This window comes from Podarcis vaucheri (genome assembly GCF_965113315.1).
Source record: "Podarcis vaucheri genome assembly, chromosome: 8".
In the NCBI taxonomy this organism is placed as follows: domain Eukaryota; kingdom Metazoa; phylum Chordata; class Lepidosauria; order Squamata; family Lacertidae; genus Podarcis; species Podarcis vaucheri.
In genome coordinates this window covers 48,533,123-48,552,714 of record NC_138766.1, presented here as the reverse complement: position 1 = coordinate 48,552,714, position 19,592 = coordinate 48,533,123, and the positions used below count along the sequence as shown (strand labels likewise).

Genomic DNA, 19,592 nt, shown 5'->3' with positions numbered 1-19,592 from the left:
ACCTATGACTACACCTTTTTAACAATATTTCCCCACCTCTCACCCCCCTACTTCCCACTGCCTTACTGCTTAAATATTCCTTCCAGATTTCTTCATATTTATCCATTCTTAAATTGCGTTGACATGCAATTCATTCGTATGTGGCTAGTCTGTCCATATTGTCAATCCATGCGCTCAATGGAATCTTTTTGCGGCTCTTCCGATTCACCAGAACAAGTTTTTTTGCTTCTAATATGGCACACATGTTTATACTGGCGGAGGAAGGGGGTGCGGGGGTGTCATCCCTGGGGTGTGTGTGACATTGCTGCCCTGCCCCCCTGGGACACTCGCCGCAGGCACCGCCCCTGTGAGAAGCTCGCCGTGGCTGGCGCCGCCCCCGTGCTCACTGCGCTGCCCCTGTGGTATGCTCGTCGCACCCCCCGCCCCGTGGGCAGCTTGCCCTGCCCCCAGTGCACAGTATGTGCACCGCTCTGGGTGCCGAAGCAGTTAGCTCCATCTCTGCGTGTTTACCCAGAAGTTACTATAAAGTCAAGAAAAGATTAGTGACTCTATAAAGCAAAGGTTTGAACATTTTTTTTTTGCATTTTTGTTTTTGTTTTTGCTGAAGAGCAGGATATAAGGTTAAATAAGTAAAAGAAGAAGAAGGTAAAGTTCCATGGGGTCAAGAGCAGTAATCCATTTATTAAATGACTAAAAAAAATAAGGCCCTTGTGATGAATGGGGAGCTGAGGTGGCGAGGAGTTTGAATAAATGTTCTTTTAGTTGTTGTACTAGTAGCATTTGGCCTAACAACAACAACAACAACAACAACAACAACAACAACAATTCATTATTTATACCCCGCCCATCTGGCTGGGTTTCCCCAGCCACTCTTGGCAGCTTCCAACAGAACACTAAAATACAATAACCTATTAAACATTAAAAGCTTCCCTAAACAGGGCTGCCTTCAGATGTCTTCTAAAAGTTTAGTAGTTATTTTTCTCTTTGACATCTGGTGGGAGGGCGTTCCGCAGGGTGGGCGCCGCTACCGAGAAGGCCCTCTGCTTGGTTCCCTGTAACTTGGCTTCTCGCAGTGAGGGAACCACCAGAAGGCCCTCAGCGCTGGACTTCGGTGTCCGGGCAGAATGATGGGGGTGGAGACGCTCCTTCAGATATACTGGACCGAGGCCGTTTAACTAGATCTAGTTCCTCTTTGCTGATTTGAAATGAGAGTTCTAGCAACCTTGTGCCACATCTTATTTATTTCTATAGGGTTCATTCATCATCAATAGTTACAGAATTCCTTAGTGACAGCGTCCTTTTGCCTATCAGCCTAATTTTCATCCTGAGCATCAGACACTAGTTGCTGAGCATTGTTCCATCAAGCATTTCTGATGTGATTGTGAGCCTTCTGCACTGAAAAGTTGTTTGAGTTGTGCTCCATGCCCACAGCTTCACAAACCTTGAAGATGTGTGGCTGTAAAACTAGTGTCCAAGACAGCTGTGTTAGTGCCAAATCAGTAAGCGGTTAGCCACCAGGAGGAGCTCTAGTTAGCTAATACAGTATGAGCACACTCCAGTTGAAGTTGGTCACAGCCCATTGATATTGATGGCAGATTTAAGCAAGCACTTTACTTTGTCCTGTTCAAATCACCAGGGCCTAAAAGTGGTTAACTCAGCTGGGTCACACCCAGTATGTTTTACCACAGACTTGGCTGCTCTCAATTAATTGAAATAGTTCCTGATAGAGGCAATAACCAACTGTGGGTTTGGGAGGGATTTATTTGTGGGGGTTTTCTGCAGATCTCTGGAACTTAGGAAACTGCTAAGTCAGATCATTGGTTCATCTAGATCAGGGGTCTGCAACCTTTAAGACAAAAAGAGCCACTTGGACCCGTTTCTGAAGAAAATAAAACTGGGAGCCGCAAAACTCGTCATTAAAAAAATAACTTTTTTGTCACTTTTTTATTATTTCTTTGTTTGAGCCCTCAGAATTACTCCTCCTCATAGAAATAAACGTTAAATTAACAAGTTACCTTTTGTGTGTGTGTGTGTGTGTGTGTGTGTGTTCTTCACTCCCCTTCAAAACGGTGACCAGCGTACATGCCCCCTTTCAATGCAGTGACCAGCGTACATGCCCCTTACAATGTAGCGGGCGGGCGGGCGGGAAGGTGACGTCGGAACGGTGCGTGACTAACGCACGCACCGCCCCCATGCGACGTCACAGCCAGTACAGCGCCCGCCACAGTGGGGAGTGTCGGGGCGCACAATGCACCTCCTCCCCTCGGTAGTATCCGCCCCGGAGCCGTGGCAAAGGTGTAAAAGAGCCACATGCGGCTCCGGAGCCGCGGGTTGCAGACCCCTGATCTAGATCAATAATGTCTACACTGAGTGGCAGCTGCTCTCCAGGATTTCACACAGGGGACATTTCCAGCTCTGCTTGGACATGCCAGGGACTGAATATGGGACCTTTTGCCTGCAAAACAGGTATGATGTCCCTTCATGATGTCCCTAGCTGCTTTCTGTGCAGGTCATTCTGTAGCTGCCACCATGCCCATTGGCTCTAGAAAGTCTCCTTCCAACCCATTTTAGCAGCCATGGGCATTCAATCAGCTGTGCCAAATATTCAACCCATCCTCCAGGTGCTTAAATGTCAAGGAACTTTCAGTACTGAATTCAGCACAATTTTATTTTATTTTCAAATAAACAGAAACAACAAAGATTAAGCGAGATATTGTAACATGCAAAGGAATTAGGGGTGGCTGTCTGTGGAGAGAAGATATGGAGGGGGGAAGGGAGGGGTATAGCAAGGCCCCAGTACAATATTCACTTGTTTTTCAATTTTTGACCTGGTTGTGGAACCAGGTAGAACAAGAGTCATATGTCTGATCTATGTTGCTCTAGTGTATATCACTACACGGCATGCAAGAAAGTCTGAAGTCAGGATCACAGTCATTTGTTACTAGAAATAAATGCCAGGTTTGTATTGAAAAAACATGCCATGGACTATATTAGACAATGCTGTACTGCTTTTCCCCCCAGAGCACTATAGTAACCTAGCCGTCTGTAGCCACAAGTGCCTTTAAGATGAATCATGCATGAAAGCATCACATGGTTTGCTCTGAAACTGCCTGTAAAATGCTGTGAATCAGGGAAGGAATTGTCTCCTTTCGTTCAAATCCAGTGCATTTCATTATATCATAGAGTTGGAAAGGGCCCCCAGATCATCTAGTCCAACCCACTGCAAAGCAGGAATCTAAATTAAAGCATCCATGACAGATGGCCGCCCAACCTCTCCTTTAAAATATCCAAGGAAGGAGAGTCTGCAGCCTCCCAAGGAAGACTGCTCCACTGTTGAACAGCTCACCCTCAGATGTTTCGTCGGAATCTCCTTCCCTGTAACTTGAAGCCATTGGTATGAGTCCTACCCTCCAGAGCAAGAGAAAACAAGCTTGCTCCTTCTTTCATGTGACAGACCGCATTTGAAGATGCCTATCATAGCTCAGTGTGTGGCCACTGTCACATGCTGACAACTTCTAGGAGCCACAGGTGAGAGCTGAGTGCAGGGTGGGAACCAAAGGTGAAGAAGAAGAGTTTGGATTTGATATCCTGCTTTATCACTACCCTAAGGAGTCTCAAAGTGGCTAACAATCTCCTTTCCCTTCCTCCCCCACAACAAACACTCTGTGAGGTGAGTGGGGCTGAGAGACTTCACAGAAGTGTGACTGGCCCAAGGTCACCCAGCAGCTGCATGTGGAGGATCGGAGACGCGAACCCGGTTCACCAGATTATGAGTCTACCGCTCTTAACCACTACACCACACTGGCTGGACCAAACTACCCCCATAAGGAGCACAAGGTGTCCCCCACCAGAGCTACTATCCCTCCAGGGGACACGAATGGTGCTGTGGTCTAAACCACTGAGCCTGTTGGGCTTGCCGATTGTAAGGTCGGCAGTTTGAATCTGTGCAACAGAGTTAGCTCCATTTGCTTTGTCCCACCTCCTGCCAACCTAGCAGTTCAAAAGCATACCAACGCAAGTAAACAGGTAGCACTGTGGTGGGAAGGTAAATGGCATCTGTGTGTGCTCTGGCGCTCATCACGGTGTTCCATGCACCAGAAGCGGTTTAGTCATGCTGGCCGCATGACCCGAAAAAGCTGTCTGTGGACAAATGTCGGCTCTCTCGACCTGAAAGCGGAGATTTGTGCCACACCCCATAGTCGAATTTGACTGGACTTAACTGTCCAGCAGTCCTTTACCGTCACCATATTTTTTTTAGCTTACTACCCCTCCCATAGCACCCCATGTTTTGCATGTATGCTGAATATGTAAGGTAGCAATAGACAATGCAAGAGGATAGTGTTAGCATGTCACTTCAGTAATATTCCAAAGGCATCATAAGAAGACACACTGACCCACATTGTGAACACACGGACATTGTGACTGAGTGCAAATATTGCATCAGACATTGCATTTTCACAGTCTCTCCTTTGTTTGTTTGCTTGTTTTTGTTGTTGTTGTTGTTGTCGTCACACTTAACAAGCAGACACAAGGAAGGAAATGTTTAGGATCAGGGTACCAGTCAAACTGATGACCTTTGGAACTCATTTGGAAAACTAATGGCAGATATGTAACTTTAAAATATGGCTTAAACAACACTTTCAATGTTGCAATAACATGATTCAAGGAATAAATGGGAGTGTTAAGCAGGAGGTGGAACGATGTGCACACCAGAAAATGAGAACACCGTAATAAATTAAGGGATTTTAATCTCCTAATAAATATTTTATACCTGTTTCCTTTCACTATGACAGGTATATTAAAGAACCTCACCCTTTTAAAGGACTAACGTAGTTTTTTAAAAGACACAATTTATTTATAGTTGGCTGCTTCTGATACTGTATTCAATGGTGAAAACACTGGAGCCTTACTTTCACTTGGAGCATTAGATGCCACTGTGATTCCATTGAACAATGCATGCCAAATCAGTCCAACAATATTGGACTAATAAGAAGGAAATGAGGAGTCTTGGAATGTCGGTCATTTGCAACCCAGGATAAATATGGTGCCTGGCAACTAAACAAGGTGATAGTAGAAACGTGGAATTTTTCCAAAACTGTATGTTTACAACAGTGACTACTTAGCAATATTCATTAACTTTGAAAAAACTCTGCATACAGAACTGGGTGTGTTTCCACAAGTGAAGCTAAAAATGCCTTCAAGGATTTATCCACATTAGCATAGAAAATTGCTACCAAAATTCAATCATTTCTGGTTGCTGAGGGCAGTTGCTCAGCACAGTGCATTTATACTACTTAGTTGCTACACCAGTCTAGATAAGGCTGTATTCTTGTTCTGAATTTCTCCCACATTACCACTGCAAGATGTTTTAACTAGGAAAACAAAATTTAACCTCTCATCCCTTTGCTGAGGCAAATGCTTTCGTCGTGATCCTTGTGGTTGCATGATTGTCACTAGCATTTATTGGACAGCACTGTAACATCACTAGAAACAAATGGCATAATTCCTTCCATTAGACGTCCCTGCTTTTCTGTACTTCGTTCATTATTGTTATATATTTACTTTTAATTAGAGACTGCCATGGTCGGCCTCAATCATACGTTGATTGTTTCTTTGTGTGCAGAGCCTACATGTAAACTAAGTTGTACATGCACAAACTTTATGCACAAAAAAACCATCAGTGTGTGAAAGGCAGGGCCTATCCCAGCAACCCTGATCCTATCAGACTGGGGTGGTCAACCACACGAACATTAGCATAGCCCTGTTGGATCAGGCCAAAGGTCCATCACTGTCCAGCATCAAGTTCTTATCATGATGTCGATGACAATCTGCAAGGAGGAACTGGGTGCAATAGCTGTCCCCCTCCAGTTGTGATCCCCAGCTACTGGAATTCAGAGGGATGCAGCCATTTTTGCATTAGACTGATGCAAGCGGGAAGTTGTAGAAAAAAGCTGTGCTTTATGCTCAGACATATGGTCTTGTATATGCTTCCAAATATTTTGCTAGAATGGGATCGTTTACTCATCACTGAGGAAACATGCTCCAACTAGTTCATAATGTTGCCACTTGTCTCCTGATGGATATCAGGAGACAGGGAGACATTCACTCAATTCTGCGATGGCTTTGTTGGCTGTCAGTCAGTTTCAAGGCCCAACCTGAGGTGCTGATGCTTACCTTTCAAGCTCTCCTGGGAACCCCACGCCTCAGAACCTGCCTGTCCCTCTATCAACCCCACCTCTTTACATTCTCCAGGTTGGGTCCTCTTCTGCGTACCTCCACAGCTGCGGGGCCTTTCATTTCCCCTGAGAGCCTATCCCTGAGGCGGAGGGATGGGCCCCTCTGATGCGGCTTGGAGACACCCTTCCCATTGGGCCTCTCAAAATGGTCTGAACCTCAAGTAGCAAAAGGGATCCAACTGTTATGAAAAAACATAGCGAAAAATACAGTACACTCTGAGATGGATGTTAAGATTATCTTTAAATGCCCTACAGTGTTCAAGCATTCATCTTTCTCTGTTTGAATCAGTGACTAGTTCTGTCATTTGCTTGAGCAGCTGAACTGCTTCAATCTGGTAAGAATTTGAATATATATATATATATATATGGTTTGCCGAAAATCGCTCACCCGCCTGACCTACGATGCCACTCACACGTGTCGCAACATCAACCTATCATCGGTCCCCTCACCCAGAACGCACACCCAATTCCTGCAGCAACAGCCAATCAACAACTGTCTTTGCCGCAACCACCAATAACACGTCCAATAGCCACTGACAATCTCTGGCTCGTGGCAGCAACCAATCCCATGTCCCCCCAATGCACTATCCGTGTATAAGACGAGCCCACATTTTTAAACATAATTTTATAATAAAAAAAGTGTCTTATACACGGAAAAGTACAGTATATATCCAGAACATTTTTATCCTGCTCTTCAGCAGAAAAGGGCTCCCAGGGCATCTTGTACTAATCAGCGATAAACCCCTATCTTAAAATCTAAAAGATATAGCACAAAAGGAAAACTGACTGGGTGGGAGGAAGGGAAGAAAAGCAAACTTGGGCACTAGTTCTTAAGAGTTCTTATAATGACCAGTTTGAATGGAAATATTTCTAGGAGAGGAGTGAATTTTTTTCCGGCAATGGAAAAGCTTTCCAGTCCTGTCTCTCCTTCAGCAGCCTGATGGAATGGCTGCTGTTAGTTGAGTCGAATAAGGTTGAGGGAAGAGACTGATGGAGCATGTCACCCTATCCTGCGGGCATATGGAACAGATAGGACACGTATAACAAGAATTGCAGTGGCAGAAATTGTGACATACATTACCACACCTATCATGGCAGGATGGAAAGACCAAGTTGGGGGGAAAATAAAAAATAAGATGATGGGAGAAGCAATTAATCATAAATAGATGGTTTTTTAAAGAATGCTTCTGACAAGTGATTTATGTCTCGAGACAGAAAAGCGAAGGGGCATAATTGCAGTCTCCTATCCCCATCACGAATAGGGTTCAACTGGTTACCTGCACAGGGAATAATACAAGTGAAAGGAGATGCATGTTTTCTGAATTGAGTAAGGCTAAATAAAGGTTTGGGGCCAAACTCTATATTAGTAACTTCCTTCCTCTTATGGATGGAACCCAGTACTGTATATGGAGGTTTGCTGAAAGAATCTATTGGTGATCTCACCGTGGTGAAGGACAAAGGAAGGAAAGGACAGCAAAGAGTTATTTTGTACACAACTGGGGGGGGGAGGGGGGGAGAAAACGGCTCTGTATGCATGGGAACACTAAAGACTGAAAACTCCACTTCTGCAGGAGTTCCTTGAGGCTAGGTTCTCACAACTCAGTTAATTTGCATAACTGCAAAATTCTTTTGGAGCCTCTGTGGCCTAGAGAATGCTCAGAGGGTTGCTAGATTGCAGCCTGGACATTGACTTGATACCTTGAAAGTCCCCAGTAAAGGGGTGTGTGTGTGACAAAGCAGGTGTGGTTTGTTCTGTCATTTCCCCTTCCACTGTATAATCCACCTGAACCTGCCCTGCTGTTCTGCTGTTATTGCAATGAGCAAGTCTCCAGGTGTGTTGCGCAGCAGGTGAGAGGGGATACAAAGGGTCTAGGGGAATGGCTTGGAGAAATTGTTTCTGTTGGAGCTCCTGCTAGATCAATAAACCTAAGTGTAGATCTCTGGGTGCCATGTGGCAGCTCCAAGTTGCCTTCTTTGTAGAGATGCTTCCTGCTGGCTTCACTATGGCGCTGCCTCAGTTAAACCTGAGCTGCTTCCTACTTGCTGCTCTTAGGGAATTAGGGGAATGGCCGCAGGGAAGGGGATGTGGTGGCGGCTGCATGGCTGCATGGCTGCTCAACTCTTGGAGAGATACAGGAAAGCAGGAAAGCTGAATGGTTTCATAATTATAGCTACTTCCCTCACAGGGTTGTGAGGATAAAATGGGATGGGCAGAAGGGTATGTGTTGCCCAGAGCCCCTTGGAGGGAATAGTGATATATAAATGTAACAACTGAAAAAATGAATCCCTGCCACACTCCACATCCTATAACTCCCAAAGTCACCAGACTGGGTCCAAGATCAGCATGTGGGTCTAGCAGGTTACCTTGAAGCTGGATTCTGTTTGCACATGATCCTGGTAAAATATTCTGAGAACAACTGGGTTAAACTACAGGTCAGAAGATTTCATCACAGGTATTGTTATGTTGTCTGCAAAAAAAGGAAGAGAGCTATGACACAATGACCAATTCTCTTGTAACTCTTTTATGCTCCTGGAACATAAAGGGTAAAGGGACCCTTGACCGTTAGATCCAGTTGTGGATGACTCTGGGGTTGTGGCACTCATCTCGCTTTATTGGCCGAAGGAGCCGGCGTACAGCTTCCGGGTCATGTGACCAGCATGACTAAGCCGCTTCTGGCGAACCAGAGCAGCGCACGGAAACACCGTTTACCTTCCCACTGTAGCGGTACTTATTTATCTACTTGCACTTTGACGTGCTTTCAAACTGCTAGGTTGGCAGGAGCAGGGACCGAACCAACAGGAGCTCACCCCGTCATGGGGATTCGAGCCGCCGACCTTCTGATTGGCAAGTCTTAGGCTCAGTGGTTTAACCCACAGCGCCACCTGTGTCCCTACATGGAACATAAATGTGGGGAAACCTGTGACCCTCCAGATGTTCTTAGACCCCAGGTTGCCACAACTCACAAGCCAGCATGTCAAATAGTCATGGGTTTAGGGAACTGTCATCCCTCAACGCTATCTGGAGAGCCATAGGTTGCTCATCCCTGCTTTTGATCCATATGTTTATATTCCGTTCTGATATAACTGTTCTTATATGCATGTATCCCATGAGCAACTTTTAAAAGCCAGCCCATCAGCACAAATGAATCAAAATGGATCCTGGACAGCTGGTGGTTTCAGAGTACTTCCATATGTTACTCCCAGCAGCAGAAGATATGCCAAACCAGACATCAGGTGGGGTAGGAAGAGGTGTGAGTAGCATCTTACAGTATCTCCAGGGAAGACCTATTAACTAGGGTAGGAAAGAGGTGTTAACTACCATCCCTGTTTTGAAGCGGCTGTTGCTGTGCCATCCACACTGGTGTGCCAGTCGTAGGCACTGAGCATGAAGATTGGCACAGTCCCATGTGGAATGCAAATGTTCAACAAATCAGCATACTGATCTTTTGGGAAATACCTTCAGGGCCTAAGCATACTTCACAGTGGATGGATGTTTCCATGGGTGAAGCTCCCTTACCTTTATCTTCTCATCCCCAGATTATCGAGATATGGATCTATGAGAAGAGACGTAACAGGAATACTGAAGACTGCAAGAGTCTGGCAATGTGAGACTTTATGTCTGGCACGGCTTGAGAAGAAGGAAGTCTGGCTTCCTTTCTTAATTACGAGAAAGCGTACATGTACAACCAAAGAAAGCATTTGTCAGTTACAAGCACCTACTGCCTTTATTTTAATCCTACAAGCAGTAAATAGTTTCAAAACATGAAGAATGGAATTGTAATTTGAGTGTCCAAAAAACTAAAGGAAGAGAAAACATTTTTTAAAAAGCAGCGGTTTTGTTAAATTTAACTCCAAAAACATATTTCACAGTCTTCTGAAAATACAGACTATGACAGCAGTTTTAATCCTAATTTGTGGGATAAACCAAGGGCATGCTCACATCATTCCACCACTTGCTTCCTAGAATATATCCCAGAAACATCTGGCCCATTTGGTGCCACATCCGGAGCTGAAGTCATTGATTCAATCCCCCACTTCTAGACTAGGTTGTGGGAAAGTGTGTTTCTGATTGGAAAGAAACTCATTTCCTTGCAGTGAATTCCTGAACAGGCATTCTGCTAAGCATTGCTTGCTTCCTTAGTTGTAGACACAATTAAGAGCTGCCCTTGCTGTGTATTCCCTACTAGCATGGAAAGGCTCTAAGCAACTGTTTAAGTGCCAGAGTGAAGCCTTCTGCTCCACCCACCCCACCCTCTCCAGTAGATCCATTCCAGGGACTGGGAGAACCTGCCATTTCCACTCCCATAATTAATTATGTTTCCAGATTAACGGATATTTCTTGCTGTGCAGCCTAGCAAGCTTGCCTGAACATTGAACAATCACAAAAAGTAAACACAAAATGTAAACCGGGGCCCTAAAGGTTACCTTAAGCAATTGCAACTGGAAATTAGAAAAATCAAGACCAATATGGTTTACAGGTTTAATTACAATGAACTATAACAAGTTACCAAGTTATAAAATTATGCATGGCATGGAGAAAGGGGATAAGAGAAAAGATTTTCTCCGTCTTTCATGACACTAGAACTTGCAGGCATCCAATGAAGCAGAAGGTTGGAAGATTAAGGACAGATAAGAGACAGGACAGCACCTAGTTAAACTATGGAACTCGTTTCCCCGGGACGCAGTTATGGCCACCAACTCTGATGGTTTTAAAATAGGATTAGACAAATTCAGGGATGTGTGGGCCTATCAATGGCTACTAGGCATGATAGGTATGTTCTACCTCCACCGTTGGGGGCAGCAATGCTTTTGAATATCAGTTGCTGGAAACCACAGGAGGGAAGAGGGATCTTGTCCTTGTGTTGTGCTCCCTGGTTTCCCATGGTCATTTGGTTGGCCACTGTGAGAACAGGATACTGGACTAGACAGGCCATTGGTTTGATCCAGTTTCTTTGTATGTTCTCATCAAAGGCACTATGAAACAAAGTGACAAATATGGTCAAAGGCTGCAAAAGTCACAACAATATTTGACAATGGGAAGGATCTTACAGAGCAGTCTATACTGAGCTTAAGGTAGGGGGACACGATTCTCTCTCCCCCTCCTGATTTAAACCCCACAATAACTCTGTGAGGTAGATTAGGCTAAGAGGCAGTGACTGGCCAAATATCACCCAGTAAGGATTTGAACCCAAGTCCTAGTCCACTACACCACACTGGCTCTAGAGACAGCTTTGCTTATATAAGTACCATCTGCTTCAGAATTTTAACATGGTATATAAGTAAATCCATCTTTCATCTGATAATTTGGGTACAGCGATGGGAGAATTGTTTCACTTTTATGAGAAACAAATTTTGCATGGTTTGAGCAGAGAACACAACATTCTTTAACTATAAAGCTCACCCTGTCATTCTGTAATTATAGTTTCATGCTCTCCCACTACTCCCTGCTAGCCCCCTTAGTTTCTGCGTTGTAGTACAGTGTCCCACCATAAAGCCCAAACTCCATACCAAATCAGGCCAATAAATCAGAAATCCTAATAAAAGGGAGGAGGACTTTAAATGTAGCGCGTGGGTCTGACTTGCGCTTTGGTCAATCCTGGGCAAAGTACACTTTTATTGGGCCAACATTGTGCAATAAACACGGCTCCAGAGACCTTTGCCCTGCTGCTTCCCAACAGAATTTATGTTTTGTTTGCATTTGGGGGTGGAGGGCAAGTGGAAAAGGTAAGGATTGTTGTTTTAAAGTCCTTATATCATACCACTTATGCTATCTCAGAGCAACGCTAAGAAAGACTGCTTTGCATTATTTTCAGAAGGACTGGTAAGAGAAAAATCAGCTGAAAATGTTGAGAATATTATTGACTTAAATTGTATCGTGTTGGCTGCAACCTAATGAGCGAGTGGAATTGCTGAGGGTTTTGTTGCTCTTTTAGGGTCCGTTTTCCAGTTTCTGAGCCTACGGCCTTCTTCACACATTACGTTACATCAGATTTGAGTTTGCATTCTTGAAACCTAGCAGTAAGCCCATGATAGGACTCATCAGCATATCTCATCCATATCTCATCCGTTTCACCATTTTCTCAAAAAAATCTTGATAAGAACTAGGCACATCTCATCTCCCCCAGCTAACTGTGATGAAAGAGATTCCAGTGACAAACTTTGTATGTTCACCAACCTAGAATTCCATAGGTCAGGCATGGCCAAACTTGGCCCTCCAGCTGTTTTGAGACTACAATTCCCATCACCCCTGACCACTGGTCCTGTTAGCTAGGGATGATGGGAGTTGTAGTCCCAAAACAGCTGGAAGGCCAAGTTTGGCCATGCCTGCTCGGATAAAGGACAGCCTAGAAATGTCAATAGTAAAAACTGCATCCAGGTTTCTCCCCAAATGTAGATAACTTTGCCCTTATTTCATTTCCACTTTCTGAGATAATTAATTCATTAGGTTGAATCCCAGCAATCATTGCATGGAAAAAATGACTTCTGTTCATGCAACAAAACCTCTCCTCCCCATGTCCCCCCCCCACTCCAAATCTGCTCCTGAGGATTGGGGGAACCTGTAGAGCAAGTAGATGGGAGGAGGGTGTCCAGGGGGCAAGCAGGAGAAGATGGAGAGGAACCTCCTCTGCAAAGTCACTCATGCAATGACTTTGTTGGGGAAAAGACCATTGTACATAACTCTTTTTATTATTCTTTACATTCCTGATACCTCTTCATTTGGTGACCATCTACAGTTTTGATCAACGCATTCCTAGTTGCATTTCCCAACTCACTAAAAATAAATTTTACTTTTAGCAAACTTTTTTTGACCCAATTCGTACATACAGCAATGGCACCACCAAATTCTTTCTCATTCTTACAGTTCAATGTTGTGACCCAACATGTTCATATCTGTTCAGGATTCCAGTAATCCCTGTGAGATTCCTAGCAAGTTTCTTTTGAGCTATTGAGCTGGGGAGACATGCAGGTGGTTACTCTGAAGTCAACTGGAAACTGTTGCATGTCGTCAATTAAAGAAAAGAAACTAGATCTGAAATAGTATTCCACTTGACTCATTTGGAAGAAAATAAATTTGACCAAACTGTTAAAAATAAGCCTGCTTATTTCATTGATCTTCTGAATTTCACTGATCTTCTGCCACATATCTAATAGTTAAAGGTAAAGGACCTATGGATGGCTAAGTCCAGTCAAAGGTGACTGTGGGGTGCAGCACTCATCTCGCTTCAGGCCAAGGGAGCCGGCGTTTGTCCACAGACAACTTTCTGGGTTATATGGCCAGCATGACTAAACCGCTTTGGGTGCAATGGAACACAGTGACAGAAGCCAGAGCTCACAGAAACACCATTTACCTTCCCGTTGCAGCGGTACCTATTTATCTATTTGCAGTAGTGTGCTTTCAAACTGCTAGGTTAGCATAACCTGGGACAGAGCAATGGGAGTGGGTGTAGGTCCCATCCCCCTCTCATTGCTTCTTATCATAGAATCATAGAATCATAGAGTTGGAAGAGACCACAAGGGCCATCGAGTCCAACCCCCTGCCGCCGCCTTAAGACTACTTTTACGTTCGACATGTATATGAGGGGAGGGGGGGTAAGGTGTTGTTGCTTTTGGCGCGCGTGCGCGTTACCAACGGCTGGCGCCTTTCCCCCCCCCCAACCACCGCCGAATTTCCACGAAAAATCGTCTGAGCGCACGAGATTAGAAACTCCTTAAAGAAACTCTTGTTACTTCACCGATCTTACATTGGGGCGTCATGTCCCGTTCATTATCTTTGTCCTGAATGGTACCATAGCCTAGAATCTAAGAGAGACTGCAATTTTCCTTGTACTGATACAGTGACAGATTGAAGAAAGGTGGCATGTCCAGAAATTGCTTCCACTCATGTTCATGCTGTTTTTGTAGGGCTGTTAAGACAACACTGTCCAGAAGGAAAGTACCGCATGCATGTGGATGAAAAATGTAAAACAAATAAATAAACCCAGCTTCTACAAGTTGAAAAAGAGGAAAGAGAATCATGACAGATGTCCACCCCCGACCCCCGTTTCAGCCAAAGCACTTTGAAGGCTTATCGCTTTTGCTTTTTGCCTCTGTAATACTTCTGAAATGTGTAACAAAACAAGTTTTTGCAAAGACACCATCAATCTTCGAAAGAAACTGCTTTTGTAGAGCATGTTACTAGATCTGCTAGTGTGTCTGTACACACATGCATATGAAGCCATACCTTACATGCATGTACACGGACAGTGCTCACACTACTACACCTGGGACCTTTACCATTATGTGCTGCAGATAGGATTGAATTAGTTGTGACAACCTTGGCTCACTCTGGAAAATTAGGCAGTCATCAAGAAGAACCAAATATGAGTGTGCTTCTTCCAAACAGCTGGCAGTAACCACACCAGAGTTGCAATTGCGGTATTTATGGAAGATTAAAATGGTTAAAGGGTAGAGTGGCTTTTGCAGCTTGAAATGCCATTACAGAAATATTAAGAGAGGGTTAATAATGATACATTACATGGGCTACCCAACCCGTGTGGCCTGAGATACTATTGCAAAGGTAAGAGAGAAATGGCTCAAGGTGAACAGTTGTCTAATATGGAAGTGGGTGGATGAACCCAGTTTTGCTAGGAAGCAGGAAAGATTCAGACAGGGGGAAGGCCACATACAATGGACTAGCTTTTTCCAGTCTCTTTCTGTCATATGCAAATTTGCATTGTATTTTGCTGGTGCCACACAATCAGGAGCCATGCAAAAATATTAAGATGCCTGACAGAAAGAAGACATGTTTGGGTTTCCACCTGAACACACAACAGTTTAAAAGCAGGAAAAGGCGCACTAGTGTGTGCACACTCCCCACCTCAATGTTCCTGTGGTCACTCAGTCCCAACCCTATGCCTAGTGTGAGATCTGCAGGGAGATTTTGCATATAGAAACGTCGCCATCTGAACCTTGGTTACTTACTAGGCAAGTTGGACCAATGGCCTGACTCCATAGAAGGAATGTCCACATGTTAATACATTGTTGACAGGTCATCTGACAAATGGTAAATTGTCAAGAACAGACTAGGTGACTACAAGTCACTAACAATCTCAGATTAACCGGTCAATGGACTCAATCTCAAAAGCATTTCAGAGATGTTAAGGACAATGCTATACATGTCTGAAATATTGTTTTCCACAGAGTCAGCAAAAGAGTGGCAAGGAGAAAATATTTCATAATTGCATCAGCCCCTTTTTTTATTACATGTCATTTCATTACTCCCTGTTATTACACATATTTGCCCTTTGATACAGATCAAAAAGTGCATCTGTTAAGGAAATTAATGAGTCAATCAACTGCTTTACTGAAACTCCAGCCCCAGAGTTCAGCTTCTACACATGGTGACACTGAAGAAATGGAAACACAAAGACCTATATTTTGTGTAGAGAGCAATGCTCCCCCTGAAAAAAGATTTCCCCCTTCCTTGACATATTCCAAAGGCTAACATAGATGATTAGTGGGGTTGGGTGCATTCTGACAACCCATGCAGACTTTCTCCCTGTTTAGATCGTGTAGGTAGTTCAACACATTGTCTACATAACCTACCATCAAGCTGGGTGTTGATTTTTCTCATCATGGGCATTCAGGCAATTTGTGCTCATGGCAACCCTATGCACATGACCACCAGTTCACCACGCACACATTTTAGTTGTGGAAATCCCCTCCTCCCGCAAACCATACATAGGCATTAAGGCTGAAAAGCAAGCAAGACATTTCAGATAGCCATATTTACAGTCATGTCAAGAAGGGTCATTTATGTACAGCGTCGGAATCCCTATTATTGCTCACCCTTTTGGCTAGGATCTATGCACCACAGATCACATCAGGTAGGCAACTTACCTCCTTGCATCCAGTATGTGGGGTTGTAGACATGGCACTTCTGTCTGAAGTACTGAATAGATGGCTGGTGTGCTGTCTAATGTTTTGATTGATCCCTTGTGTGGCCAGTGGGGGTACTAGAAGTCATGGCATTTTATTTGTGCTTGATTTTGAAATCCAAAATGGAAGTTTGAGTAGTCACCGCTTACTGGTTGAGTCTTTTAAAAAAACCGAGTACAGCTAATCCACAATTTCAAAATCATAAGCTTTAAGATCAGGTTAAGTGTGAAGTTACTTCCATCACCACGTTGGCTTTTCAGTCTGTCTTCATGTTGTATATTATGTGTAAAATTATAATAATTAGAAATGTGCTATAAAAAGTGAAGGGGGGGAGATAAAAATGCTGTGAATCTAAAGATTAGAACAAGCTTTTTAAAAGCCCCTGAAGACTTTTGTCCTGCCAAAAGGCTGGATATTACATTCACTGAACATGTCAGTGAGAAAAAAGGTGTGCGACCCTACCCAAGTTTAATTCTTTTCAGCGGGGTTTAGTATTGCAGTCTAGAATAAGCAGGTTTCCTTGCATCCTTTCGGACAGCCATGGGGAACCATCAGCCACTGCAGATGCTGCTGGACTGCAATTCCCATTATCCTTGGCCATTGCTCACACTGGTTGCAGCTGATGGGAGTCCAAAACCATCAGCTCCAAAAACATCCATGCAAGGGAAGTTGACAAAACAGGTATAATGCGTCAAAAGGTGAAACCTGCCCTTCAAAACCAAAGTATGACCTGGGATATCTCAGCTGGTAGATGTCATTGACTGGCTCCCTGAGTGTAGGGCATGAGACTCTTAATCTTAGGGTTGTGGGTTCGAGGCTCACATTGAGCAAAAGATTCCTGCAAAACAGAGGGTTGGACTAGATGACTAGTTGTGGTCCTTTCCAGGTCTACAATTCTATGATTCTGCGAGAACCTGTAGCCCTCCAGATCTCTTTTTGGCCCTCCAGTTCATAATTCCCAGCAAACACATTGGTCACTGGTGACTGGAGCAATGTGTGGAGTGCTGCAGGTTTAGAGCCTTTGGTATAGCTTATACTGGTTCAAAAACCATCCTAACATTGGCATTGCTGGCTAGGGATAAATGAGATGAGATGGGATTATTTGTGTGCCTGAATGGTGGAAGTAAGAATATTCTTTTGATTCCTTTCCAAACTTGTATGTGGCTGCTCCTTGAGAACACCTCTCTGTTGTATGATACACTTAAGAGAAATCACATTGTACAAAGAGAGAAAAACACATAACCTTTTTATTATTAAACCTCTGGTGAAAACTTTTCACATGACATCCCTTTTAAAAAAAATGTAAACCAACCTAGCTATGGGTCAGGTACATTATACAGATTGCATCCAGTATTTTAAAGATGCCTAAATATCTTGTTGGAGTATTTACATACTTTATCCATTAGGTAGTAAAGTTTCACTGCAACTGATAAATCTTCTAGTACATAGTTTATTCCGTGGCAAGATAGTGGGGATGACTGTGTATATAAAAGCTCATGTCCAGATAGACAGGTAGGGTCAATTTCTTTTCCTGAGAAAACGTTTGTTCTTGAAACTTGTACTTTATAAATCAGAAACACAGAAGAATGTTTTCTGTTACAGTAAAAAAAAAAAACTTGCAACAAAAGGATGCCTAGTTAACTTTTTTCTTTTAAATTATTTACGTACCATTAAGTTAAAATGTTTACATTCATTCCATTCATTCATATAAAAACTGTTGTTAAATCTTATGCTGATGATTTAACACTGATTGCTGCAAGACAAATTGCACTTTTTATATAAAAAACAAAATTATTGTATATATGGAAGGGGGAGAAAAAAATCTGAATGCTACCCTGTTTACAAAGTCTGACTGACTACATACAGTTCAGCCACAACATAGACGCTCTGTCCTCCTCCATCACAGTATATGTTAAAAACAACAATGCAAATGTTAGAAACAAAAGTTCTCAATAGCCAGTTCTAATGGGAGAAGGGGGGGTACCAAAATGTGTTTCTTTCCTTCATTAGGCTGTATTGGAAGTCTGCTTCGGAAAAGCTACTCAGAAATGGGGGCGTGTCGTGAGTGGAAGGCACTAGCTGAAACACTGACCTGCAAGAGGAGATTGCCTCAAACTATCAAGTTCAATATATGCTCACTTGTTGCTTAGCTCTTCTGTGTTGCTCTATAATGCAAGCTTTGCCTACTTTGTCTTACAATAATATCAACACCAATCAGATCTTGGATGTTGGTCGAGTGGGAATGGGGGAAAAAAATACACAATCCACAAATACACGAGGCGGCACTGGTGGTTGTGGTGAAGATGTAGCAACAGTGCAGATGGGCACTCCTTGCTGAGCTAAGAGAAGTGGCTTGGACTCCTTTGGTTGTCTTGCATAGCTGAGGACCTGGGCAATCAAGCAGAGACCATGAGAAGGAAAAAAACACCCCCCCTTCTCTCTCTCTCACACACGCTAGAATCAAGGCACAAAAATGACTGGCAAGGAATGTCCTTGTCATGATAGTCACCGCTTCTTGGGACAAAAAACAAACAAAAACAAAAAACACAAGTGTTGCTGGCTGGCTGATGCCCAGTGCATGGATCCAGCACCACTGACTCATCGCTACTTCATGCTAGAGCCAAGGCACACCAGGAGGAATCCTGTCTCACAGAGGCCGTGACTTCTGCAGTGGAGGTCAAGCTGACGCCTGGATACAGCCCTTCCTGGCCGGAATATTTGAGTGTGCTAGTCTCGGGACTGCTGGCATTCTCTCCCCGGCCAGACATCACTGAAGAAACTGCCTGCAGCAGAAGGAAAGCAAGCAAAAGCTGTAAAGTAGCACATATATATCAAGGAAAAGCAAATCTGCCTGGGGACTGCTGACACAATCACAGGAATTACTACCCATCCACTCATTCGGCTGGGAAGTGATGAGAACATCATTCAGTTTGAAGAAGTGGAAGTGGTGTGAAACATGCATGAAGTGAATCAGTTCAGTGTCTTTGGGTTAGATTTGGACACAGAAGGCCCCAAAGCCCCCCCCCCCATAACACCAGTACAATAAAGTAGCAGTAAGCCACACAAAACCAAACCATAGCTTAGCAGGACTGTATACGTATTCCTGGAGAGGAACTCACAACCGCTTTGCTCCCCCTGGTATTTTTCATTGACATGATGTGGTGAACTAAACCAAAGTATTGTCTGAAATAGGGCTCGTAGTTAAGCTCCCTCCTCACTAAAGGTGAGCTATATCCAAGGTTTCTTCAGCTAAGCAATAGTTTAGCTTAGCATAATATGCGAACCAGGCAAAAAACATAATTCAAAATGGTCAGTAAAGCTGGCATGAAGGATATATGCATGAAGCTTTTCACCAACTAGTGAAGCAACAGCAGCATATGTGCCTGGAATATTTCTAAAGGAAGGTCATTTCAGAGTTGTGGGGGGCTACCACAGGCC

General features: G+C 43.7%; 1 protein-coding gene and 1 long non-coding RNA gene across 5 annotated transcripts in view; one reads left to right on the top strand and one right to left on the bottom strand.

Moving 5' to 3' along the window:
- The first annotated feature begins 9,770 nt into the window (after positions 1–9,770).
- On the top strand, positions 9,771–14,390 carry LOC309539868. The gene is made up of 2 exons (XR_014223013.1): positions 9,771–9,841; positions 14,139–14,390. It is a non-coding gene; the product is annotated as an uncharacterized lncRNA (long non-coding RNA).
- A 2,993-nt stretch (positions 14,391–17,383) lies between these two features.
- GATA6 (GATA binding protein 6) overlaps positions 17,384–19,592 on the bottom strand; it is a 34,229-nt gene continuing 32,020 nt past the window's right edge. For all 4 annotated transcript variants that reach the window (XM_082235237.1, XM_082235241.1, XM_082235238.1 and 1 more), the window contains one exon: positions 17,384–18,937. In XM_082235237.1, the coding sequence (XP_082091363.1) occupies positions 18,764–18,937 (174 nt within the window). In that variant the 3' untranslated portion in view covers positions 17,384–18,763. The remainder of the gene's footprint in view (positions 18,938–19,592) is intronic.